The sequence below is a fragment of the Chaetodon trifascialis genome, chromosome 6 (assembly GCF_039877785.1).
Source record: "Chaetodon trifascialis isolate fChaTrf1 chromosome 6, fChaTrf1.hap1, whole genome shotgun sequence".
Taxonomy (NCBI): Eukaryota; Metazoa; Chordata; class Actinopteri; order Chaetodontiformes; family Chaetodontidae; genus Chaetodon; species Chaetodon trifascialis.
The window spans coordinates 445,001-470,000 of record NC_092061.1 but is presented as its reverse complement, the minus strand read 5'-3'; the positions used below and the strand labels follow the sequence as shown (position 1 = coordinate 470,000).

The 25,000-nt window shown below is 48.4% G+C and overlaps 4 protein-coding genes across 5 annotated transcripts in view; 2 read left to right on the top strand and 2 right to left on the bottom strand.

Annotated features, from left to right (window-relative positions):
* Positions 1-339, top strand: part of LOC139332833 (inactive phospholipid phosphatase 7-like) — a 5,837-nt gene extending 5,498 nt beyond the window's left edge. For both annotated transcript variants that reach the window (XM_070964957.1, XM_070964956.1), the window contains one exon: positions 1-339. This exon is cut by the window's left edge. The gene's annotated coding sequence lies outside the window, so the exon portion shown is untranslated.
* Positions 340-1,990: 1,651 nt separating this feature from the next.
* LOC139332956 (WD repeat-containing protein 5-like) lies at positions 1,991-10,358 on the bottom strand. The gene is made up of 13 exons (XM_070965149.1): positions 9,989-10,358; positions 9,284-9,392; positions 7,138-7,211; positions 6,940-7,029; positions 6,729-6,818; positions 6,564-6,647; positions 6,061-6,116; positions 4,989-5,035; positions 4,729-4,804; positions 4,538-4,571; positions 4,214-4,288; positions 4,054-4,141; positions 1,991-3,722 (listed from the first exon to the last, which is right to left on the bottom strand). Exons 1-13 carry the CDS (start codon positions 10,061-10,063, stop codon positions 3,622-3,624), a joined length of 999 nt encoding a protein of 332 aa, XP_070821250.1. The 5' UTR covers positions 10,064-10,358; the 3' UTR covers positions 1,991-3,621.
* Positions 10,359-13,642: 3,284 nt separating this feature from the next.
* On the top strand, positions 13,643-17,107 carry gstt2 (glutathione S-transferase theta 2). The gene is made up of 5 exons (XM_070964908.1): positions 13,643-13,855; positions 14,478-14,565; positions 14,826-14,976; positions 15,348-15,524; positions 15,681-17,107. Exons 1-5 carry the CDS (start codon positions 13,732-13,734, stop codon positions 15,825-15,827), a joined length of 687 nt encoding a protein of 228 aa, XP_070821009.1. The 5' UTR covers positions 13,643-13,731; the 3' UTR covers positions 15,828-17,107.
* Positions 17,108-17,142: 35 nt separating this feature from the next.
* Positions 17,143-25,000, bottom strand: part of chek2 (checkpoint kinase 2) — a 12,130-nt gene continuing 4,272 nt past the window's right edge. The window contains exons 7-15 of the mRNA XM_070964450.1: positions 19,979-20,032; positions 19,766-19,830; positions 19,011-19,110; positions 18,739-18,825; positions 18,466-18,629; positions 18,220-18,335; positions 18,044-18,129; positions 17,454-17,519; positions 17,143-17,374 (exon numbers count right to left, since the gene is read on the bottom strand). Coding sequence (XP_070820551.1) covers positions 17,243-17,374; positions 17,454-17,519; positions 18,044-18,129; positions 18,220-18,335; positions 18,466-18,629; positions 18,739-18,825; positions 19,011-19,110; positions 19,766-19,830; positions 19,979-20,032 — 870 coding nt within the window. The 3' untranslated portion in view covers positions 17,143-17,242. The remainder of the gene's footprint in view (positions 17,375-17,453; positions 17,520-18,043; positions 18,130-18,219; positions 18,336-18,465; positions 18,630-18,738; positions 18,826-19,010; positions 19,111-19,765; positions 19,831-19,978; positions 20,033-25,000) is intronic.

The following is a 25,000-nucleotide window of genomic DNA, read 5'->3' as shown; positions in this document are numbered from 1 at the left end:
ACTCCAGATGTCCACCTGCGATGGCACACGCTGGACACGTTTTTAACTGGCTTGGAATGATGTAAAAGACTATTTTTGAGACTGGTTTGGACTGGCCTGTCTGGACTTGACGCCCTGCTCCAATGACACATCTGGACATAACTTGTTTGGACCAGTTTGGACTGGTTTAGACAGATGTAATGTGGCTCTGGTCCAGTTTGGACCCAGTCCTGCTGGACTGCTGTAGCTGGCGGACCTGTTGGTCCAGTATGCTACACTGAACGTCTCTGAGACTGGTCCAGTCAGACGAGACACAAAGACTGCTGCTGTCTGTTCTTGTCTCACAGTCACAGTGTTAGCATTAGCGTTAGCTGCTCACAGTTTATGCTGCTTTCATGTTTACGGCCCAGAAAGACACTAACAGCTGCTGTGTGTGTGTGTGTGTGTGTGTGTGTGTGTGTGTGTGTGTGTGTGTGTCTGTGAGAGAGAAAGTGTATGTAGTTTACGTTTGAAAAGAAAATGTTGAGATGTTTTCAGCTGTTTGGATAGAAACTAAACGAGAAAACAGAAACACTGAAATTTTATCAGGAAGGAACAAACTACACAAACTACGGCCACAAAAAGTTCACGTTTGGCCGCTCGTGTTTACAACATGAAAAAAGTTTGTGTTCAGGTCTGAAACTCAGGTGTAACTTTGACAAGTAAGAGACAGCATGTGAATGAATTGTCATGTTTTCACGCGTGAACGTGTTTGGTTCAAGTGTGAACAGCTGATCTGTTCAGGTCTGAAAAAATGCTGACTGAAGAACGACTGACGGACGCTCGGTTGAGATGAAACACAAAGCAATCGGATTGTAGAGATGAAGAGTTTTGTGGAGAAACTGTTGAGAAGGAAGTGGTGGACACCACAGAAGAAGAAACAAAGGCTGTGAAAAGTTTTAACTGTGTTTTGTTAAGTCAAATAAAAGTCTTCTGATGTGTCAAACTGACTTCACTGTGTGTCAAACTGACTTCACTGTGTCAAACTGACTTCACTGTGTGTCAAACTGACTTCACTGTGTGTCAAACTGACTTCATGTGTGTCAAACTGACTTCACTGTGTGTCAAACTGACTTCACTGTGTCAAACTGACTTCATGTGTGTCAAACTGACTTCATGTGTGTCAAACTGACTTCACTGTGTGTCAAACTGACTTCATGTGTGTCAAACTGACTTCACTGTGTCAAACTGACTTCATGTGTGTCAAACTGACTTCATGTGTGTCAAACTGACTTCACTGTGTGTCAAACTGACTTCATGTGTGTCAAACTGACTTCACTGTGTCAAACTGACTTCACTGTGTGTCAAACTGACTTCATGTGTGTCAAACTGACTTCACTGTGTGTCAAACTGACTTCATGTGTGTCAAACTGATTTCATGTGTGTCAAACTGACTTCACTGTGTCAAACTGACTTCATGTGTGTCAAACTGACTTCACTGTGTCAAACTGACTTCATGTGTGTCAAACTGACTTCACTGTGTGTCAAACTGACTTCACTGTGTGTCAAACTGACTTCACTGTGTCAAACTGACTTCACTGTGTCAAACTGACTTCATGTGTGTCAAACTGACTTCATGTGTGTCAAACTGACTTCACTGTGTGTCAAACTGACTTCATGTGTGTCAAACTGACTTCATGTGTGTCAAACTGACTTCACTGTGTCAAACTGACTTCATGTGTGTCAAACTGACTTCACTGTGTGTCAAACTGACTTCATGTGTGTCAAACTGACTTCACTGTGTGTCAAACTGACTTCACTGTGTGTCAAACTGACTTCATGTGTGTCAAACTGACTTCACGGTGTGCCTGACCAGTGATGTCACAGAGTACTGTCAGTCCCTGGAGTACACTGTGACTTCACTGCAACGTTTACACACACAGACTTACCTTAAACCAAGTTCACGTCCTCAAATGTAATGAGAAAAAGCAGGTCCCCACAATGTGAGGAAAACATGGCCACACACACAGCTCATAGTCAAAAATATTTATTTACAAATAACTGAAAAAAAAAAAGATAATTTCTTTTCTCTTTAGCTGACTGAAGCTTCTGGAAAGAGTTTGAGGATGACGATGATGACAATGATGATGATGATGAACTGCTGTTTGTCCAACAGGACTGACAGTCAGTGAACGCAACAGTCACGAAAATAAAACTGTCCTCAAACTGTTGCTCAGCAACACAAATCTGATGTCATATTTTCTGATGATCCAAAACTTCACAAAAAGCTGACAAACATTTTTCAGTAACATGAAGCTTCATTTTTACTTAAAGGGCAAATTCACTGTTTTCAACCTGGACAACAAACGGTCCAGTTTACTGGTCCTGGTCGGTTTACCTGTTGTATTGTGTGCCTCTGGAGGAGGAAGTGATGTCATGGTGACATCATTAGGTGATGTTTGTACCAGCTGTTGGCCATTGTCCTCTGCTCTCAGATTTGGATTTGTCTGGTTCTGCTCTGAAGTGGTTCTCGAACTATTTGTTAGGCAGATCACAGTGTGTACAGTTAGTCCCTATTTCAAAGGGTGTACCACAGGGCTCTATACTCGGACCACTACTTCTTTCAATTTATGTAAACAACCTCTGTGATAACCTTGAGAATGCTGCCTTTCATTTTTATGCTGATGATACTGTTATTTACTGGTTGTCTCCATCAGTGCTACAAACCTTAGAAACCTTGCAGTCTGCTTTTGATGTTGTTCGGTCTCATTTAACTCATCTTAAACTGCTTTGAAATCCAGACAAGTCAAAATTCATGCTATTTTCAAATGGAAAAAAACTACCATCAGTCCTTCCTGAGATCTTAACCTCTCGTGGGGCTGAAATTGAAATGGTCTTAACATTGAAGTATTTGGGTATTTTTATTGATCAGAATTTATCATTTCAGCCAAATTTCAACAACCTTGTTTCTGCGTTGAAACTAAATAAATACATAAAGGATACATATGTTTACTTGCTTCTGATGTTTCTGAAAGAAAACTTCAGGATTTTTTTTAATTATGCACATTTCTCTACTGTCTTTTAAATTTTTTTCTTTTTCTTCAGATAATTAGATCCATAAAAAAACTACATAAATAAATCTGACTTTGAGAGAAACTCAAAACTTTCTGTAATGATAAAAAGAAGGGAAATGAAGAGCTGGACGTCTTTGATGTGAAAGGGACGAAGTGAAGACTAACTAAACCAACATGATGAGCAGATACTTCAGGAACGCTCCAGCTCTTACTGTAGGAAGTGAACCACGACAGTCTGGTTCCGGATCACCTGGACCTGGATTACCAGGACCTTCATCACCCGAGACTAAAATAATTCATTTAATAATTTAATCGGGTGAGAAAACAGTGAACTCGTCCTTTAAAAGCTCTTTTATCAAAGAAACAATTTTAACTTGACGGCATCACTTTTTACAGTGTGTACAGCCTGAAGAGGTTTTTGGTGTGAAACCAGGACTCGGTGGGACCTGGTCTGACGGTGCGTTCATGGCTCTATCAGTAACGATCTGTGTAGATTTTCCTTGTGTGACTGTGACACGGCAAGTTCAATCAGGACAGTTCCAGACGGTTCAGGTTCCGGACCCGAGTCCGGTCCAGGGTCCCCTTCAGTCTAACAGTCGCTCTTCCACAGTTTGATGGTTTTGTCGTTTTCCAGAGCGGCTGAGGCGATGATGTTTTCTGTTGGATGGCAGGCGGTGGAGATCACCACGTCTGCACAGAGACACAAACACACCGCGTCAACAACAACAACAACAACAACAACAACAACAACAACAACAACAACAGCTTCTTCTTCTGGTCCACATGAGCCTGAACCAGAACCCGGATGTCTTCTGATGTGTCCCTTTACAGACTCGGCTCAGGTCCATGCATGTACAGCTGGTGTTTGACTTCTATGAGCAGACATGAAGAGACACAACCAGAGATGAGGACACAAAGCCAGAGAGGAGGAGACACAGCTAGAGACGAGGAGACACGGCAAGAGACGAGGACACACAGCCAGAGACGAGGAGACACGAACTCCAGAGGTCAAAGGTCATACCTGTGTGTCCTTGTAGTTTCTGGACGATCTCTTTGGTCTGAAGGTTCCAGATGTAGACCATGCTGTCCTCAGAGCCCGACACGATCCACTGAAACACAGAGGTCAAAGGTCAAACCGGCGGACGGCCACAGCTGTGCAGGTCACATGACCTCATACGTACTTTCCCTCCTGTCACAGAGAAGTTGGCGAAGATGCAATATTTCTCATTCTTATGGCCGGTGTATGTCTTCAAACACTGAGGACAGAGGACAGAGACAGGAGGTTAGACTGTTGAGGATGGACGGACAGACAGACAATTCAATTCAATTCAATTTTATTTGTATAGCGCCAAATCACAACAGAAGTTGTCTCAGGACACTTTCCATATAGAGCTGCTACAGACCAAACTCTTTATCTACAAAGAAACCGACGGACGGACGGACGGACGGACAGAGACAGACAGACAGACAGACAGACAGACAGACAGACAGACAGACAGACAGACCTTTCCTTTGCTGTAGTCCCAGAGCTTCAGTGTGCTGAAACCAGAGAACACAGTTAGCTGTGTGTGAACACACACACACACACACACACACACACACACACACACACACACACACACACACACACACACACACACACACACACACACACACACACACACACACACACACACAGATCAGCTGACAGACTCACTTGTCCAGTGTCGCAGCGAGGATGTATTTTCCATTTGGAGAAAACTTGACAAAAGACACTGGAGGATTGTCATCATCTGAGGGGACAGAGACAGAGACAGAGACAGAGACGTGAGCAGATCACAGAGCTGTGCTGTGCTGTACTGGAGGACGCATGAGGACAGAAAGTCTCAAAAGTGTTTGACTGATCAGCAGAGAAGAACATGACATTTAATCTGCTGTGATTGGCTGAATGTGTCTGAATTCAGTGGGTTCACTCACCAATCAGAGTCTTCAGACACTGTCCTGATGCTGTGTCCCAGATACGACTGCAGACAGAGACAAACAGACAGACAGACAGACAGACAGACAGACAGACAGACAGTCAGGACAAAAGCAGAAAACGTCCATCATCCTTCACTCTACAGCACGTGTCTGAATCCGGTCCACCGCGTCATTTCGTGGTCCAGACTCTGCTCAGCGTACAGTGACCACAAACTACATTTCCCACAATGCACGGCGAGTCTGTGACCCACAAAACGATGACATCCTGCCGCCACAGTGCAGCGATTTCATATCAGCGTTTAAAGCGGTTTTCTAACGAGTGGCAGAAAAGAAAAAGATGGACAAACTGTCTCAAAAGGTCCAGGAAGAGAAGGACTGATGCAGAGGGAGACAAAAGAATGACGGACGGAAGGGACGACATCTTCACGGACATGCATCCGTGAAGGACAAAAAACGGTGAGTCTCCTGCGTTACGCGGACGTCTCGTGATGAAGGAACACAATTTACGCCGGCATTTAGATGCCGAACACGAAGCCAGGAAGCAAAATTTGGCCAATAAAAACAAGAAATGTCCAAACATGAAAGACAAACTGCAGAATCGATGCAGCAGTGAAGACAGGCTTCACTGAGGCCAAACAGAGACGAAGGTGTGTGAGCAGGTGAGACGCCACCAGGTGGACACTTTTCAAAATATCAGTTCGTCAACAACACCATCGCAGACAGAGCAAAAGGACAGCACAGCCGGCGAAGACATGGACACAGAGCATCTGTCCATTCTGTCCATGAGGTGCGAAGGCAGACTTCTCTGTCACTGACGGGACGAGGACGGGGACAGACATGTTTGATGAGGTCAAGGTCTGTAAATAAAACTAAAGCAGCCTGAGAATCAGCGCACCACCCACCAAGAGACACGTGGACGCCTCTGGACCGGGACACGTCATTCATGAAGACACAACAACAGAAGACACGTCTGTCACATGTCCTCAGCAGCTCAGTTACGTGTGCGTGTGTGTGTGTGTGTGTGTGTGTGTGTGTGTGTGTGTGTGCGTGTGCGTGCGTGCGTGCGTACCACAGGCCGTCGTAGCTGCTGGAGACGATGAGCGATCCGTCTCTGTTGAAGTGAACCTGAAACACACAAACATGTTCGTTCAAAGCGTCTTCGTCCACTGAGTCCTCGCCGCCGTGAACTCGGCACTCCAGAGCCGAACCTCACCCACAATGCACTGCAGTAACCGTTTGGTGCAGAACACACGTGGACGGTTAGGAGTCGTGGACGTAGAGCGGCCGCTCTGGTTTACTCGCAGCGATCCTTCACCGAGCTTCGCTTCTCCTCTTCATCACTCTGTCCTGCAGCGCTCCAGAGCGTCGGACACCTGAATGTGACGCCTCAATGGAACGAGGCTGCAGGTTTCTGATGAGTCAGCAGTTCATCTGGAGCTGACGGTTGATCTCCGAACCCCCCCCCCCAAACCCCCCACCCCCACGACATGCATGCTGGTGCTTAAAAACAAGTGGAACAACCAAAGAATCACAGCCAGGCTCAGAGGACAGAGGTCAGAGGTCAGGACTTACGGCAGAGACCGGGTCCGAGTGAGCCGGCAGAGTCTTCAGACATTTTCCCGTCTTCACGTCCCAGATCCGCACGCTCTCGTCGAACTGCAGAACACAGAGAGGCAGAGTTAACGACGCGCCGGAGCTCCGGCCAATGCTGGACGGCGGCGGGGCGGGACAGCGTACCGAGCCGGACACCACCAGGTTGGACTGAGGGTTGAAGTTACAGCAGAAGACGTAGTTACTGTGTCCCTTCAGAGTCTTCAGACACTTCCCCTGAGGAGACAGACAAATGTTTACAGAGACGCGCAAACGTCAGTGTGTGTGTGTGTGTGTGTGTGTGTGTGTGTGTGTGTGCGTGCGTGTGTGTGTGTGTGTGTGTGTGCGCACATCTTACAGAGTTGTTGTCCCAGATCTTAAGTGTTTTGTCGTCGGAGGCAGAAACCAGCAGGTTGGAGTCTGAAGACCAAGAGACATCAGAGATCCCCTAAACACAAACACACACACACACACACACACACACACACACACACAATCAGAACCAGAACTAAATCCAGACTGGGTTGAGACCAGGATCAGGACTAAAGTGTCTCACCAGCTTGTGTCCAACGATGGACTTCTCAAACTTCCCGTCAAACGCTCCCCAAATCTTTATCAGCTTGTCTGCAGCTGTACAGAGACGTTACCATGGTTACTGCACACTCACAGCGTCACAGCACGACCAAGCATGGCGTGTAGCGTGTTGTGTAGCGTGTTGTGCAGCGTGTGTGTAGCGTGTTGTGTAGCGTGTTGTGCAGCGTGTGTGCAGCGTGTTGTGTAGCGTGTTGTGTAGCGTGTTGTGCAGCGTGTGTGCAGCGTGTTGTGTAGTATGTTGTGCAGCGTGTTGTGTAGTGTGTTGTGTAGCGTGTGTGTAGTGTGTTGTGTAGCGTGTGTGCAGCGTGTTGTGTAGCGTGTGTGCAGCGTGTTGTGTAGTGTGTTGTGTAGCGTGTGTGTAGTGTGTTGTGTAGCGTGTGTGCAGCGTGTTGTGTAGCGTGTTGTGTAGCGTGTTGTGCAGCGTGTTGTGCAGCGTGTTGTGCAGCGTGTGTGTAGCGTGTTGTGCAGCGTGTTGTGCAGCGTGTGTGTAGCGTGTGTGTAGCGTGTTGTGCAGCGTGTTGTGCAGCGTGTGTGTAGCGTGTTGTGCAGCGCGTTGTGTAGTGTGTAGCGTGTTGTGTAGCGTGTTGTGCAGCGTGTTGTGCAACGTGTTGTGTAGTGTGTTGTGCAGCGTGTGTGTAGCGTGTTGTGTAGTGTGTTGTGTAGCGTGTGTGCAGCGTGTTGTGTAGCGCGTTGTGTAGTGTGTTGTGTAGCATGTTGTGCAGCGTGTTGTGTAGCGTGTTGTGCAGCGTGTTGTGTAGCGTGTTGTGCAGCGTGTGTGTAGCGTGTTGTGCAGCGTGTTGTGCAGCGTGTGTGTAGCGTGTTGTGCAGCGTGTGTGTAGCGTGTTGTGTAGTGTGTAGCGTGTTGTGTAGCGTGTTGTGCAGCGTGTTGTGCAACGTGTTGTGTAGTGTGTTGTGCAGCGTGTGTGTAGCGTGTTGTGTAGTGTGGTGTGCAGCGTGTTGTGTAGCGTGTTGTGTAGTGTGTAGCGTGTTGTGTAGCGTGTTGTGTAGCGTGTTGTGTAGTGTGTAGCGTGTTGTGTAGCGTGTTGTGTAGCGTGTGTGTAGCGTGTTGTGCAGCGTGATGTGCAGCGTGTTGTGTAGCGTGTTGTGTAGCGTGTTGTGCAGCGTGTGTGTAGCGTGTTGTGTAGCGTGTTGTGCAGCGTGTTGTGTAGTGTGTTGTGTAGCGTGTTGTGCAGCGTGTTGTGCAGCGTGTTGTGTGGCGTGTGTGCAGCGTGTGTGCAGCGTGTTGTGCAGCGTGTTGTGTAGCGTGTGTGTAGTGTGTTGTGTAGCGTGTTGTGTAGTGTGTTGTGTAGCGTGTTGTGCAGCGTGTGTGTAGCGTGTTGTGCAGCGTGTTGTGTAGCGTGTGTGCAGCGTGTTGTGCAGCGTGTTGTGTAGCGTGTGTGCAGCATGTTGTGCAGTGTGTTGTGTAGCGTGTTGTGTAGCGTGTTGTGTAGCGTGTTGTGTAGCGTGTGTGTAGCGTGTTGTGCAGCGTGTTGTGTAGCGTGTTGTGTAGCGTGTTGTGCAGCGTGTGTGTAGTGTGTTGTGCAGCGTGTGTGCAGCGTGTTGTGTAGTGTGTTGTGTTGTGCAGCGTGTGTGTAGTGTGTTGTGCAGCGTGTGTGCAGCGTGTTGTGTAGCGTGTTGTGTAGCGTGTTGTGCAGCGTGTGTGTAGCGTGTTGTGTAGCGTGTTGTGCAGTGTGTGTGTAGCGTGTTGTGTAGCGTGTTGTGTAGCGTGTTGTGCAGTGTGTGTGTAGCGTGTTGTGTAGCGTGTTGTGTAGTGTGTTGTGCAGCGTGTTGTGCAGCGTGTTGTGTAGCGTGTTGTGTAGCGTGTTGTGCAGTGTGTGTGTAGCGTGTTGTGCAGCGTGTTGTGTAGTGTGTTGTGCAGCGTGTTGTGTAGTGTGTTGTGCAGCGTGTGTGTAGTGTGTTGTGTAGCGTGTTGTGTAGTGTGTGTGCAGCGTGTTGTGCAGCGTGTGTGTAGTGTGTGTGCAGCGTGTTGTGTAGTGTGTTGTGCAGCGTGTTGTGTAGTGTGTTGTGCAGCGTGTGTGTAGTGTGTTGTGTAGCGTGTTGTGTAGTGTGTGTGCAGCGTGTTGTGCAGCGTGTGTGTAGAGGAGTACAGGAGCTGGCCAGCCACTCTCCGTTGGGGCTGAACTTGACGGAGGAGACGGCCTTGGTGTGTCCGGCCAACGTGAACTTCACGGTGTAGTTTGGTTTGGTCGGGTTGGACTGAAACACACAAAGTTACCGCTGAGTAAACGTCATCATCACCTGGATCATCATCACCTGCACTCTAAGTCTAAGTCCAGTCAGGAGACTCTGGACCAGGGCCTGGTCTCTGGCTCCTCCAACCATGTGTCTCAGGCAGGATGGAAGTCTTTCATAAGACAACACCTCACACACATCTCAGACGGGCTGCGTGTCTCCATCGTGGTCATTTCATCTTCACGTGATTGCTCAGAATCCGACTCTTCCTCTCTGACCCTCACATCTTCATCTTCATCTTTTAGACTCGACTTAAAAAGACGAATCCTTCAAACATCCCATCAAACAGATGCACAGAAAAGACACAACTCTGGGAAAAGGATTACAGAATGTGTGTACAAGTACTTTTATGACAGGACGGATATTGTCCTCTTTCTCTTCATCTCACTTGTTTCTTAAATATTTAAACTCGTGGGTATTAGTACTTTTACTTCAGTAAAGGATCTGAATACTTCCTCCACCACTGCTGCTGACAAGCTACCTTTTAGCTAACAGACCACTTACCGGCTAACTGGACCACCTCTCCCGGTGTCTGGACCCCGTCAGTCCCTCTGACTCACCTTAGAACCGGATCCTGAGGACGATGAAGGCTGTTTGATGTTTTCGGTCTCCGGTTTCTTCTCCTCTGTCGCCATGTTGTCGTTAGCTTCAGTTAGCCTCTGTTAGCTCTGTTTTGACTCTGCTGCTGGAGTGGAGCTAACGCTAGCTGCTGATGCTAACAGTGCTAACAGTAGTCTCGGCTGTCAGCGCAGGTTTCCGGTCAGAACCGGTTCTGTATGAAAGGCCGGAACCGTCTGGACCGGGTCTAAACAGAGACTGACTCAATACTGATAATACCAGAGGACGGAGACTAGCCTGTTAGCTTCAGCTAGCTAGCTAGAATGAGCTGGAGAGCACGTAGCTGATTCTACGCATGCGTGATAGAAACCTTTCGACGGCGACTAAGAAGGTACAAAACAGATGGATACACGTGCAACGCGGTTTCCTTTCCACCAATTAAAATCACTGCCGAAATGAAGGCGACCAGAAAATTACAGGACATTATATAGACAGTCAATCAATTCAATTCAATTCAATTCCATTTTATTTGTATAGCGCCAAATCACAACAGAAGTTGTCTCAGGACACTTTCCATATAGAGCTGGTACAGCTTTCCTGATAAATCAGTAATCGATTTATCAGGAAAACTTTATTTACACACGTGACGCCGCCAGTTTCTTTTCCACAGGCAGCAAAGACCCGTAAGAACATCATGACAATCCATCTAATCATTATTATTATTATTATTATTATTATTATTATTATTATTATTATTACAGTGATTATTCTTGTCTTACTATGATATGAGAGATGACGTGGGGGGGGGGTCAGTTGTGCACATGCTAAGTGTTTGTTCTACCGTCAATCTGTGGGCCAGCGCTGGTCTTGGATCAGTTCTCAGTGTGCTATGAGTCCCTGCAGAGGAACCCAGCAGCTGGCGATGACAGCAGCGACTGACCCTGCCCACCTCCACCCACTGTTACACAGCGACCAATCACAGCAAGCGACTGAGACTCCAGGAAGCTCCATCTGCTGACAGTGACGAGACGTCGCACAGCCCCGAGACAAGACCAGGTCCAGAGGCTCTGCACACACAACAAACAGGACGGGTTGATTAAGAAACAGACGTCTTCGTTCCTCCAAACAAACCTCTGATTAAAAGCTGCGAACAGTAACGGAGCGGTGAGCTGTCTCGAGCTGCAGGTTCCTGCAGGAACAGTCAGCTTCATGTTCCTCGAGTTCATTATTCCTGATGGACCGTTTGTACAACTGTTCGAAAATGTCTTCTGTCATTGAAGTCCAAGACGTCTGAGGACATAAAACCTGAAGGACAGACGTCAGCTATGACTCTGCAGCCTCTGAACCCAACGAGTTAACCTCTGAGGACAAAGACACGCCCACTTTACAACAGAACACTCCCACTTTGCAACAAGATACTCCCACTATACAACAAGACACGCCCACTTTACAGAGAACAAAGTGTAAAGGTGGACAGACAGACAGGTGGAGAGACAGACAGACAGACAGACAGACAGACAGACAGACAGACAGACAGGTGGACAGACAGACAGACAGACAGACAGACAGGTGGACAGACAGACAGGTGGACAGACGGACGGACGGACGGACAGACAGGTGGAGAGACAGACAGACAGACAGACGGACAGACAGACAGACAGACAGACAGACAGACAGACAGACAGACAGACAGGTGGACAGACGGACGGACGGACGGACGGACGGACAGACAGACAGGTGGACAGACAGATGGACGGACAGACAGACAGACAGACGGACAGGTGGACAGACAGACAGACAGGTGGACAGACAGACAGACAGACAGACAGACAGGTGGACAGACAGACGGACGGACGGACAGACAGACAGACAGGTGGACAGACAGACAGACAGACAGACAGACAGACAGACAGACAGACAGACAGACAGGTGGACAGACAGACGGACGGACAGACAGACAGACAGACAGTTGGACAGACAGACGGACGGACGGACAGACAGACAGACAGACAGACAGACAGACAGACGGACAGACAGACGGACGGACAGACAGACAGACAGACAGACAGACAGACAGACAGACAGACGGACGGACGGACAGACAGACAGACAGACAGACAGACAGACAGACAGACAGACAGACAGACAGACGGACAGACAGACAGACAGACAGACGGACAGACAGGTACTGACTGCTGTACGTTGTGATGCAGGACCTCAGTTTGAATCCTCTCTCTGTTCGACTGCAGTTGATGATTTCTGGTTGGCTGCAGCCCAGCTCCACATAGCCCCTCCCCTGACCACGCCCACCACCTACATTACAACCAAAACACTGGAGACAGCCTCCTGACACACACACACACACACACACACACACACACACACACACTTCTTGTGATTCGACTTCAGACACGTCTTAAATTTTGTGCTTCAAATGAAAATGATCAGACTTTAAAGATGATCAACAGAAATAAGAAACACACATGAAGCGACCGAGAGCTTCAGTGTCACAGAGGTGTGTAAAGGTCAGAGGTCAACAGCCTGAAGCTCGTTAGCTGCTCATGCTAACACTGCATCACATTAACATTTAGACTGGGAACAGCTGCAGGTCTCAGATTAAAAATAAACACTGAGACGAGACTGCACAACAGTCTCTGCACACACACTCCTGATCAATGATCAATATCACCACTGATCAGCACCTGACAGCAGCTGACACACCTGTCCATCCAACATGACATCATCAGAAATAGCCTCACTTTCAATAACACACATGAAAATAAAAGCCAGATCAGTTTCCGAGCACTCGGTCAGTCAGCCGGCGTCCAGAAGATCCTCCTGAAAGAAACTGAACCCGATCATACGTCTGACGTTTTATTGACGAGCTCAGAGTCAAAAAGTCAGGAAATGAAATCCAACAGAGGAGCTGATGGAAGCAGGTAACGTCCAGGTGTGCGTGAGTGAAGCTGCCTTACCTTGCAGACTGATGAGAGACAGAGCAGAGAGACAGCACAGGAACAGCTGAGAGGACGACATGATGAGAGACGGACTGAGCAATAACTCGCTCCCCGTCCTCAGCCTGGACGCAGCCCTCTGATTGGTGGAGCCTGCAGACCCCACTCAGGGTTAACCGGCCCCCTCACCACATGGCTCTGATCTCATAGACAGATGGTTGACCAGGTGAACCAACCAGGTGACCTAAAGAAGAACAGATGCAGGAATGAGATGAAACTACATTTGGAATCTTCAGGTTGTATTTCCATAACTGGACAAGGCTTTTGTCCCCAGCTGGACGAGATGTCCCCCCTCACAGGGTGAGGCTGACGAGCGTGAGGCCTGCTGGATCCAGTTCTGTGTGGTTCATCTGATGGGACAGACGGAGCAGCTTCACGACACTGATGGGTTTTATGCGTCCCTCATTCAAGGACAACGTGATGTCCTCTCATGTTTTTCTGAAGGCTGTCTCACCACCAAAAGCCTGGAACTGTGAATTATCATTTTTTGTGTACTGAAATCTTTTTTAAGTTTACATTATTCTCACAGCATCGTCATACTAACAACATCTTAACTCCATACTAACGTCACGCGCTGAGCCTGCAGTCAGAATGGGTGCAGTGTGCGGGGCGGCCGGCAGGGGGCGACGCGGTGCCGCTTAGACGCTGCGTGCGGGCGGAGGAGGAAACACAGCTGGACTTTTAGTCTTTGCTTGTTTCTGTTTTCACACGTTAAAAACGAGTCTGGTCTCATGGCTGCACGGCAGTTGGTGGAGGTGTATCTCGACCTTCTGTCGCAGCCCTGCCGGGCGCTGCACATCCTGCTCAACTGCAACAAGGTCCCGCACACAGTCCGCGCGGTGGCTCTGAGGAAAGGTCAGCAGCTAGCCACAACAGGCTAACTAACTCACCGGTGAACTTCACCAGCTAGTTACCTAGCGAGCTACTGTTAACTAACCGGTCAGTGCTGTGCTCAGTTAGCAGTTTAACGTCGGAGTTTTTCTGCTTTCAGTAGCTTCGTTCGTCGTGACCTCTGCTCCAGAGGTCATAGCTCTGGTCTCGGCTTACAAAACTCCGTTAAAATACGACCGTTTTTAGGTTAACTATGAAATGTGCACAAATATGAAGACAATATTGAAAATTAAACACATGGTGCAAGTTTATACATTCTTCTCAAATTCGGCTGAGAGGGTTAAATACACGTTTCAGTAAGAAGCCCGTTTTTAAAGGGGGGGGGGGGGGGGGGGCTGGCACCAATCAGGAGGTCGGTGGTCCACTGCTGAAGTACCCTTGAGTAAGATACTGAACCCCAAAAGTGCCCCCATTCTGCGCCATCGGTGTGCCAGTTCATATGTACGTACTTGCTGGTAAAGGTCGGTGTCGTGGTCTTCCAGCCGTCAGCGCGGGGGGAGTGAAGAGAGACTCCGCGTGCAGCATTAAAGTGCGTGATTTTTGAACGGAGTCTGGTTGGAGCTGTCGTGTCGTCTCTTGTGTGCAGGAGAGCACAGAACTCCAGAGTTCACGAAGCTGAACCCCATGCAGAAGGTTCCAGTCATGGTGGTCAACGGCTTCGTCCTCACAGAGAGGTGAAGACACACACACACACACACATTCTTAGACACACTTTTTAGGGACGTCTGTGAGATTCTGTCCACCAGAACAAAGTCCTGACTGATGGACACGTCCATGATTTATGGGGTGATTCTGTTTTCATACAATGTCCAATGTGTTTATTCTTACTTATGGAGGACAAGTCCATAAGGTCTCAGTCCACTGTTAAAGTAATAATAAGTCTCACATATCTGTGTGTGTGTGTCCGTGTGTGTGTGTGTGCGCGCGCACGCAGTGACGCCATCATGAAGTACCTGGCCACCAAGTACGACATCCCAGAGCACTGGTATCCACGGCAACCAGAGAGACGCGCCAGAGTGGACGAATACACGGCCTGGCATCACAACAACACACGACCACACGCCACCAAAGTCTTTATACTGGAGGTGCACACGCACACACACACACACACACACACACACACACACACACACACACACACACACACACACACACACACACACACACAATGCTCAGACTGATCAGTGATTCATTGATCAACAGAAATGAAGACAGGTTGACAGGTGGGACGAGGACGTCTGTGAAGGCGTCTTTCAGAGAGACACCGAATCCTGAACATGTGACAGCATCACTGTGACCGCTCCTCTGTCTCTGTGTCCATCTGTCCGTCTCTCTCTGTTTCTGTCTCTGTCTCTCCGTCTCTATCCATCTGTCTCTCTGTCTCCACCTGTCCGTCTCTCTGTCTCTATCTATCTGTCTCTCTGTCTCTGTCTCTGTCTCCACCCGTCCGTCACAGGTGCTCCTCCCGACTCAGTCTGGCTCTCAGGTGGATGAGGTGCGTTTGAATCGTGCTCTGTCTGAGCTCGCCGACACTCTGGACAAACTGGAGTCCATGTTTCTTCGCCATCAGCCTTTCCTCTGTGGTGATGACATCACTTTGGCTGACCTGCTCGCCATCTGTGAGCTCATGCAGGTCAGAGGCTCTGATTGGTTTACATGTGTCAGCTGACTGCTTGCCAAGCCCCGCCCCTTCAATTACTGTCTCTACAGGTTTGTAGCCCTCCGTGTGCTGGGGGCGGGGCTTTGCTGTTGGTCATTGGTTGAGTGTGCTTGGTGTGTCTCTCTGCAGCCTATGGGGGGGGGCCGAGATGTCCTGCAGCAGCATCCTCAGCTGCAGCGCTGGAGGAGCAGAGTGCAGTCGGCCGTCGGTGAGTCGTTCGACCGAGCTCACGCCGTCCTGTACGGTGTCAGAGACCGCCGCAAAGCCAAGCTGTGACATCACAGCAGAGGGACGGCCCACAGGAGCAATGTCATGCCGAACGGTGGGGCCAAGAACACCTGCAGCCTGAGGTAGCCAATCATCACCAGCGTCCTCAGACGATGAGGAAGACAGCTGAGACTGATTATTGTTTGAGTCTCTGCTGGCTCTCCTGGTCTGGACCCCCTGGATCCTCCACGCTGGACCTTTACGAAGCCCCGCCCCTGTTTCCTGCTTAAATCTAAACCTCAGCACTGAGGGTGCTGGTCTTGTTCAAGCGCTTCAGTCTTAAAGCACTTCAACAGAAAAACGTCTTTGTGACAATCAATAAAGTTTGGTAATTTTGTTCTTGTCTTCCAGTTTGTTGTTTGTTTACTCGTCAGTCTGTTTATCTGCTTCACCGTCACCATGACAGCACACAAGCGTCGTCCCAGTTCTGAGCTCCGGATCCGCCGACCGGATCTGCTGTCCGGGACGTCCAGCAGCTCTCACCTGTGGGTCCAGTTGTCATGGAGATGATTCAGCCATCATCATGTGACCACACGTGATTTAAAATGGATCACCTGCTCGTCAGGAGGCGCAGGCTTGAACTCTGAGTCTAAACCTGAACTGAATCTAAACCTGAACTGAGTCTAAACCTGAACTGAATCTAAACCTGAACTGAGTCTAAACCTGAACTGAATCTAAACCTGAACTGAGTCTAAACCTGAACTGAGTCTAAACCTGAACTGAATCTAAAGCTGAACTGAATCTAAACCTGAACTGAGTCTAAACCTGAACTGAATCTAAAGCTGAACTGAATCTAAACCTGAACTGAGTCTAAACCTGAACTGAATCTAAAGCTGAACTGAATCTAAAGCTGAACTGAATCTAAAGCTGAACTGAATCTAAACCTGAACTGAGTCTAAAGCTGAACTGAATCTAAACCTGAACTGAGTCTAAAGCTGAACTGAATCTAAACCTGAACTGAGTCTAAAGCTGAACTGAATCTAAACCTGAACTGAGTCTAAAGCTGAACTGAATCTAAACCTGAACTGAGTCTAAAGCTGAACTGAATCTAAAGCTGAACTGAGTCTAAAGCTGAACTGAGTCTAAACCTGAACTGAATCTAAAGCTGAACTGAGTCTAAACCTGAGTCTGTTCCTGTGGTAGCTCCGCTCTGATGGGTCTTTGGAGGTGGTCTTCATGGTGTCTCAGACTGAACTGAACGATCTGTTGACCTCATTAATTATCAATCGTTAAAATTGTGGATGAATCTGATTGGTTCCAAACTGAATTAAAACATCGTCTGTCATTTTAAAATGAGTCAAAGTATTTTTTTAATCTAGAATGAAAAATATAAAAGACTTTATTAGAAATTTTTTACAGTGTTTCAGTAGTGAACAGGTAGCTCAGTCACATGACCTGAGGAATGGCTGGATCTGATTGGTCTGCTACAGTGGTGTAGGGGGCGGGGCTTGGCTCCGCTTGGCTGGATGCTCTTCCTCTTCCCAGTCTCCTTCATCTCGTCCTCGTTTCCTCCTGGAGGGTCCCGATCCTGGTCTCGAGGCTGACCCCGTCTCCGGCTGGGGGGAGGAGTCAGTGGGCGGGGTTAGTTTCACCAGCTTGATGAGTGAATGAATGAAAGTGCGCAGATGTGCTTACCATGGCGGCGGCGGTGGCAGCAGAGGGGTACATGAGTCTGTGGGCCGTCTCTAACATCAGCTGGTCCTAAACGCCACAGTCAGAATGTGAGCAGCGTTTCCCATCATGCACCTGGACAGAGGCTCATTTGAGCCTCCACACCTCCGGTGTGTAACAGACTGTCTGTCAGGGTCAGCTGATCCTTTGTTTGCTCTATCGGCCAATCGTGGTTAGTCGAGATCACAACAGGCAGCGTGGCCGACTCGAGAAAAACGTCCATAACAACATTCATTCATTCATACATTCATTGATCATTCATTTATTCATTCACACATTCATTCATTGATTCATTCATCGATTCATTGATCATTCACTTATTCATTCATTGATTCATTCATCGATTCATTCAGCTCCTCTTCACTGAGCATCATCCTCGTGTTCTTGTGTTTGTTAAAAACATTCAGTGTGAGTGAAACGCCTGAGAGCCACAGCTGAGGGCAGTGCTGTGCTCACTGTACTGCAGTAGTACTGCAGTACTGAGCTCAGGTCAACTGCAGTAGTACCACAGCAGTACTGCAGTGCTGTGCTCAGGTGTACTGCAGTAGGTGTACCTGTAGCCAGGGGTGCTGCAGAGCCTCCTCGATGGTCATCCTCTGACTGGGATCAACAACCAGCAGCTTCCTCACCACATCCTTTGCTGTAAACATGGAAACACACACACACACTGAGTACTGTCGTAGTATTACAGTAGTACTTCAGCAGTATTGCAGTAGTACTACAGTTGTACCTTGGTCAGAGATGGATTTCCACTTGGATGGGACCATGGTGAACTCTCCACGAATGATCTGCTCTGTGACTGGCTGGTGGCCAAAGCTCTCGTGAAAAGGAGGATAGCCACCCAGACTGAGAGAGAGACAGGCAGAGGGACAGACAGGTCAACACCTGGCAGACACACAATCAAACATTCAGTCTGTAGGAGTCCAAAAGACAGGCAGAGAGGGATGAGACGGGTGCGAGGGACGAGCCAGCCTACCAGACAAAGAGCAGGACGCCGAGGCTCCAGGCGTCCACGGCCAGGCCGTAGCCTGTGGTGGAAGCCTGGGTGAAGACCTCTGGAGCCAGGTAGGACGGTGTCCCACACAGAGTCCTCATCAGCATGGTCTCCTCCAAGATCCTGGACTGGTTGAAGTCCGTCACCTGATGTGCACATGTGCACACACACATATATATATATAAAAGTCCACGCGCACACACAGCAGTGTGGCTGCAGCAGGAGGAGGATGATGATGACGATGAAGATTTGTACCTTGATGAGACAGATGTCGTCCTGTGAGGACAGCAGGACATTCTCTGGTTTCAGGTCTCTGTGGATGATCCCGTTACTGTGGAGGTACTGTGCATGTGCGCATGCACGCGCACACACACACACACACACACACACACACACACACACACACACACACACACACACACACACACACACACACACACACACACACACACACACACACACACACACAGTTACACACAGTGGACTCCTGTGTACCAGTCACCATAGCAACAGTGTCTCTGTGTCACCTGGACCGCTCTCAGCATCTGGTAGAAGTAAAGTTTGGCAACAGACTCGTCGAGCTGCTGCTGAGACTTCACTCTGTGGAACAGCTCCCCCCCCTCCATCCTGACAGACAGACAGACAGACAGGCAGACAGAAAGACAGACAGTTTAAACACCTCCATCCTGACAGACAGACAGACAGGCAGACAGACAGACAGACAGAAAGACAGACAGTTTAAACACCTCCATCCTGACAGACAGGCAGACAGACAGACAGACAGAAAGACAGACAGTTTAAACACCTCCATCCTGACAGACAGACAGACAGACAGACAGACAGACAGACAGACAGACAGACAGTTTAAACACCTCCATCCTGACAGACAGACAGACAGACAGACAGACAGACAGACAGACAGACAGACAGACAGTTTAAACACCTCCATCCTGACAGACAGACAGACAGACAGACAGACAGACAGACAGACAGACAGTTTAAACACCTCCATCCTGACAGACAGACAGACAGGTTAATAACTTGGGCGTCTCCAGGATTCATTGTGAAATGTACAGTATTAGTGTTTGTTAGTAGTTACTGGTACTGAGTAGAAATGCAGTACTCGATATGTTGCTGGTCTGGAGTCAGCTGTCAGTACTTCTGCTGTACATCAGATTATAAAACTGATCACGTGTTTGATCAAACGCAAGCAGCACAGCGAGTCCAGAAGAACAGCAGACAGCTCCTTTAAATAAAGTCTGAAGACACAAGGTCAACTCACAACTCCAACACAATGTAGTAGCTGTCCTCCGTCTGATAGAAGTCCTCTGTCTTTATGAGACAAGGCTGCAGGAGAGGAGAGGAAGAAGAAAGGACAGGAAGAGAGGAAACAAGGAGATGAGGACAAGAAACAAGGAGACGGGCAGTGTCCTGTCAGCAGCTGATCATTAAGGGTTCTGGAGTTACTTCTCTTCTTCTGTGGTTTCACACTCACGTGGTCGACTCTCTGCAGAATCTCAATCTCTGTCTTTGCATTTCTTGTCGCTGTCTGTGATTGGACAAAAACAAAGAGATCACATGACCATCATCCATGAACCTTTACTGCTGCGGCAGGGAAGTTTTTTGAAATTTTTGAGTCTTATGAGACAATATGATGAATTTAGACGTCATTTTGGGTGGTTTCTTTAGTTCTTCTCTTGTCTTTTTATCTTATTTATTTGTCCACTATTGGATGGACGGACACACCGAAACCTCTGAAACCCAGACACAGATGTCAGGACAGCAGAGCAACAACGACCATGACCACAATGGACTGAGGAAGCAGATCAGATGATTGAGCACCGACTGCAGCACAAGGACTCTGATAAAGGACTCCATACGCTGGAGTTACCTGTTAACTGGCTGCACCTGGAGCACAGGTGAGCTCTGGTGTGGTGTTCAGGTAACACAGGAAAGCTGTAGGTTGCTTTAAAACCCTCAGGGAATCTTTTAAAAACACATCTGAATTCCCCCACTTGTCCTTTTAGGTCATGGAGAGGGAGGGTGTAAGTTGTTTTTTTTTATAATTTTGGTTACTAACTTCAGTCCTCATCATGTATAGCAAATGTGAATTCATTTTCAGAATTTTAGCCCTCTAAATGCCAGTTGAAAAAGTTGAAAATGAATTATTTTCTATTTGATGAATGCCAAGTGGATTTTTATTTTTTGTGGATTATTTGTCTGGGATATGTCAATAATTAGCAACAACACTGATTTTGATAGATTATTATTTTTTGTGCAGTTACTAAAAAAAAAAACATTTCCCCCTAGGACCTTTTAGGTCACTGTATCATAAATGATAAAAGCATGAAACATGAATATTGCGATCCACTAATTTTGTTAACATTTTGAACTTCAAATTAACTTTTCATTCAAATTAACACATAAACATGGACCTAAATGAGATAATCAATGATAACAACAAACCAAATGGCAACAAATATACATATATATATATGTATATACAATTTCAGCAAGTCAGAGTCTCACTGGCAGCAGCTGCTGCAAAGCATGGTGGTGTGGGCTCTGCAGATGTACTGTCCACAGTTGGTGCATGTGTTTTTGATTCTCGTAGTGCAGTATGTGCACTGTCGCCGCAGGCCAGCCATTGCTGGCGGCCGTCACTCTCCTCCCCCTGCCCCCTACGCGCTGCAGCCACCAGTGTAACAGCGCTTGGATTTTGCGGCAAGCGTCGTCGCTCCTCCAGCAGGGAGCTCACCATATCCCTCCCCAGCTCCTCCAAAAAAAGCCGCTGCTTGTGGATGGCTGCCTTTCTCCACAGCGGATCAACTTGTGTCCACAAGACATAGGAGTTGTATCCTGAGATGACCTCCAAGTAAAACATCTTCAGCTGCCACCTCCGGGTCTTGCACCAACAGCTGTACGTGCCCTAACCCGACAACCTGATGGAGGAGGAAAAAAAAAAGGAATACGTATTCTTCTTCATCATACTCTAATATATCATTCTTTCTTTCAAATGATGCAAGAAATGGGCTACCGAATAGGAATAATAAACATTTCAACTTTGTCTTCCCCGGACAGACGGCTCGGGTCTGTCCGGCTCTGGAGCCTCCAATGCCCGCATAACACTCCATCCTTCCCCCGGAAGCTCCAGTACAGTAATAATAATATAAATCATGTGAGAATAATTATAAATAAGAATAGAAGCCTACCTTATCAAGATTGTCGACACCGCCATTGTTGTGGTTGTAGTCTGTTATTTTTTATTTTTTTTTTTTGTGGACTTCATGACTGATTGCCACCTCACGATGTTTCGTGCTCATGAGGAGGACGTTTTTCCCCTCTTCGGTACGTAGGACATGGCCGTGTGTGTGGCCATGAAGGTGAAGACGGAGGAGAGGACAGGCCGCTGCCTGATGTCCAGCAGCTTCGGGGGCAGCTCGGGCTTGTTGCGCCTTACTGTGCCCACCACGGCGATCTTCCTGAACAGCTCTTCCCCCAGACTGTAGGACGTGAAAAAATTATCACAAGTCACGGTGTGCCCCTCCAGCCCCTCCACCATCTCCGGCACGACCCTCTTCCCCTGGTTCACCTTCCAAAGGGCTCCCTCCTCCTTCCCCGTATAAACAGGCATCCACCCCGTGTAGGAGGTCCAGGCATCGCAGCAGACCCACACTTTTATCCCGTAGCGGGCTGGCTTGCTGCCGGAAGGGGCAGTGGCCCTTGAATGGGACCAGCTGCTCATCCACACAGAACTCCACTCCCAGGTTGAACATTTGCTGGAGCCATGGTTCTCACCTCTCCCACACAAGCCAAATACTCATCAGCTTGCCCTCCCTCTGCCATCTCGGTCTTGTCAGTTTGTCATCAAATCTGATGGCTACGGCTATTCTTCAAACACTTTCCTGGCCATTGTGGCCAGAAAGATGGCTCTGCCCGTGCCCTCTGCTCACAGGCTTTTTGTGGATTCATTTTGTGACCGGTACGCCCCAGCCATAATTAGCAGGCTGATGAAGGCTTACAGCTCCACCATGGTGATGTCTCCCCAGGCATATGCCATACACCATTCCATACGTTGCCTGCAAAACATGGGTATCTGCGCCATCTGGTGGATTTTTTTGGTGCAATTTTGAGCCTCTGGATGGCAGGAATGCAGAGGAATTAACAGGATTTCACATTTCTTTATTGCCATGGCAGTAGAATGAAAATCAGTGGCTTTAATGATAGTTAATGGGACCTAAAAGGTCAAAAGAGAATGAAAGTGACAATCTTGCCTACACAGTTTTCAAGCTGGAATTCCAAAATTCATCCATCCATCCATTTTCTATCCCGCCTATCCCTTTCAGGGTTGCAGGGGAGCTGGAGCCTATCCCAACTGTCAATGGGCGAGAGGCGGGGTACACCCTGGACCGGTCGCAAGTCGATTGCAGGGCAACACACAAGACAAACAACCGTTCACACTCACACTCACACCTAGGGGCAATTTAGAGTCACCAATTAACCTAACGAGCATGTTTTTTTGGTCTGTGGGAGGAAGCCGGAGCACCCGGAGAGAACCCACGCATGCACGGGAAGAACATGCAAACTTCGCACAGAAAGGCCCGACCCAGGAATCGAACCGGCGACCTTCTTGCTGTGAGGCACATGCACTACCTGCTGCTCCACCGTGCTGCCCTCCAAAATTCATTAAAAATGCAAAATTTTTGCCAAATTTCATCATCTCAATACAAGAAATGCCAAAATCCAAGCAAAAAAATAAAATTGGAAAGCCCTAAAAGGCCCCAAGAGTTGACAAGGATTGTCATGCTGCTGTGGTGGCTAGAGCCAGGCTGAATACAGGCTAAACACATTCTAAACATCAGACTTAAGATAGGTTAAACATCAGGCTAAATATAGGCTAAACATCAGGGTAAACACAGGCTATATATCAGGCTAAAAACAGGCTAAATTTAGGCTAAATTTCTGATTCTGATTCTAAACAGACAAGACACCCACAGGCCCTCCCCTCTGGGAACTTCAATTACGCCTCTCTCTCTGCCACTCTCCCCAACTTCACACAGTATGTAAACTGCCACACAAGGGACAATAAAACTCTCGACCTTCTGTATGCTATTGTCAGGGACGCATACACCTCCACCCCTTTCCCCCCTCTCATTACTCTGATCACAATCTTGTCCATCTGCAGCCAGAACACACATCGGTGCTGAAAAGACAGTCTCCACAGAGGACGGCTGTGAAGACCTGGTCTGAGGAGGCATGTGAGCAACTGGGGGACTGCTTTAACACCACCGACTGGGACATACTGTGCAGCTCTCATGGGGAGGACATTGACAGTCTGACTCACTGCATCACGGACTATATCAACTTCTGTGTGGAAAACACTGTGCCATCCAAGAGAGTACGGTGTTTTCCCAACAACAAGCCCTGGGTGACCACTGAACTGAAGGTTCTGCTAAATGAGAAGAAGAGGGCCTTCATCTCAGGCGACAAGGAGGAGCTGCGGAGAGTACAGCGGGACCTGAAGTATAATATCAGGAGGTGTAAGAAAAACTACAGGAGAAACTGGAGCAGCGCCTGGAGAAGAACAATGTCCGAGATGTGTGGAGAGGTCTGAAACATATCTGGGGCCATGGCAAAAGTGCGGCTGGACAAGCCACCACTGGTGATCAGGCCTGGGCAAATGAGTTAAACTTGTTTTTTAATAGATTTGACACTGCCCCCACTCCAGGCCCCTCTCATTGGGGCCCCACTTCTTCACACCTCTCCAGGCCCGTCGCCTCCCCTCAGCTGCAGTCCTTAACACCTCAGCTCCCCTCAGACCCCTCTGCTCCAACCCACACTGTCATCAAGGTCCGCCCGACACCACCACCTACAGCTCTGGACTACCCCCCACAGTCATCCGCCTACCCCCTCTCCATCACTATGGACCAGGTGAGGAGGGAGCTCAAGAAGACAAAGGCCAGGAAAGCCACAGGACAAGATGCCATCCAGGGTGCTCAGGGAGTGTGCAGACCAGCTCAGTCAGGTGGTCCTGTACATGTTCAACCTGAGTCTCAGTCTGGAGAGAGTCCCAGCCCTGTGGAAGACCTCCTGCGTGGTGCTGGTTCCAAAAACAGCCCATCCCAGGGAATCAAGCCACTACAGACCTGTCGCCCTGACCTCCCACCTCCTGAAGACCATGGAGAGGATCATCCTCAGCCCCCTCCACAGTTCGCTTATCGACCTGGCATCGGGGTGGATGACACTGTCACCTACCTGCTACACCGGGCCCTGTCTCACCTGGAGTCCCCTGGGAGCACTGTGAGAGTCATGTTTTTTGACTTCTCCAGTGCTTTCAATACCATCCAGCCGTCAATGCTGCAAGGGGAAATGGAGGTGACTGATATGGACCAACAGCTGGCTGCGTGGACCATCGACTACCTCACTGACAGACTGCAGTACGTGAGGTTACACAGCCATGTGTGAGATGTGGTAGTCAGCAGCATGGGGTCGCCCAGGGAACAGTGCTGTCACCGTT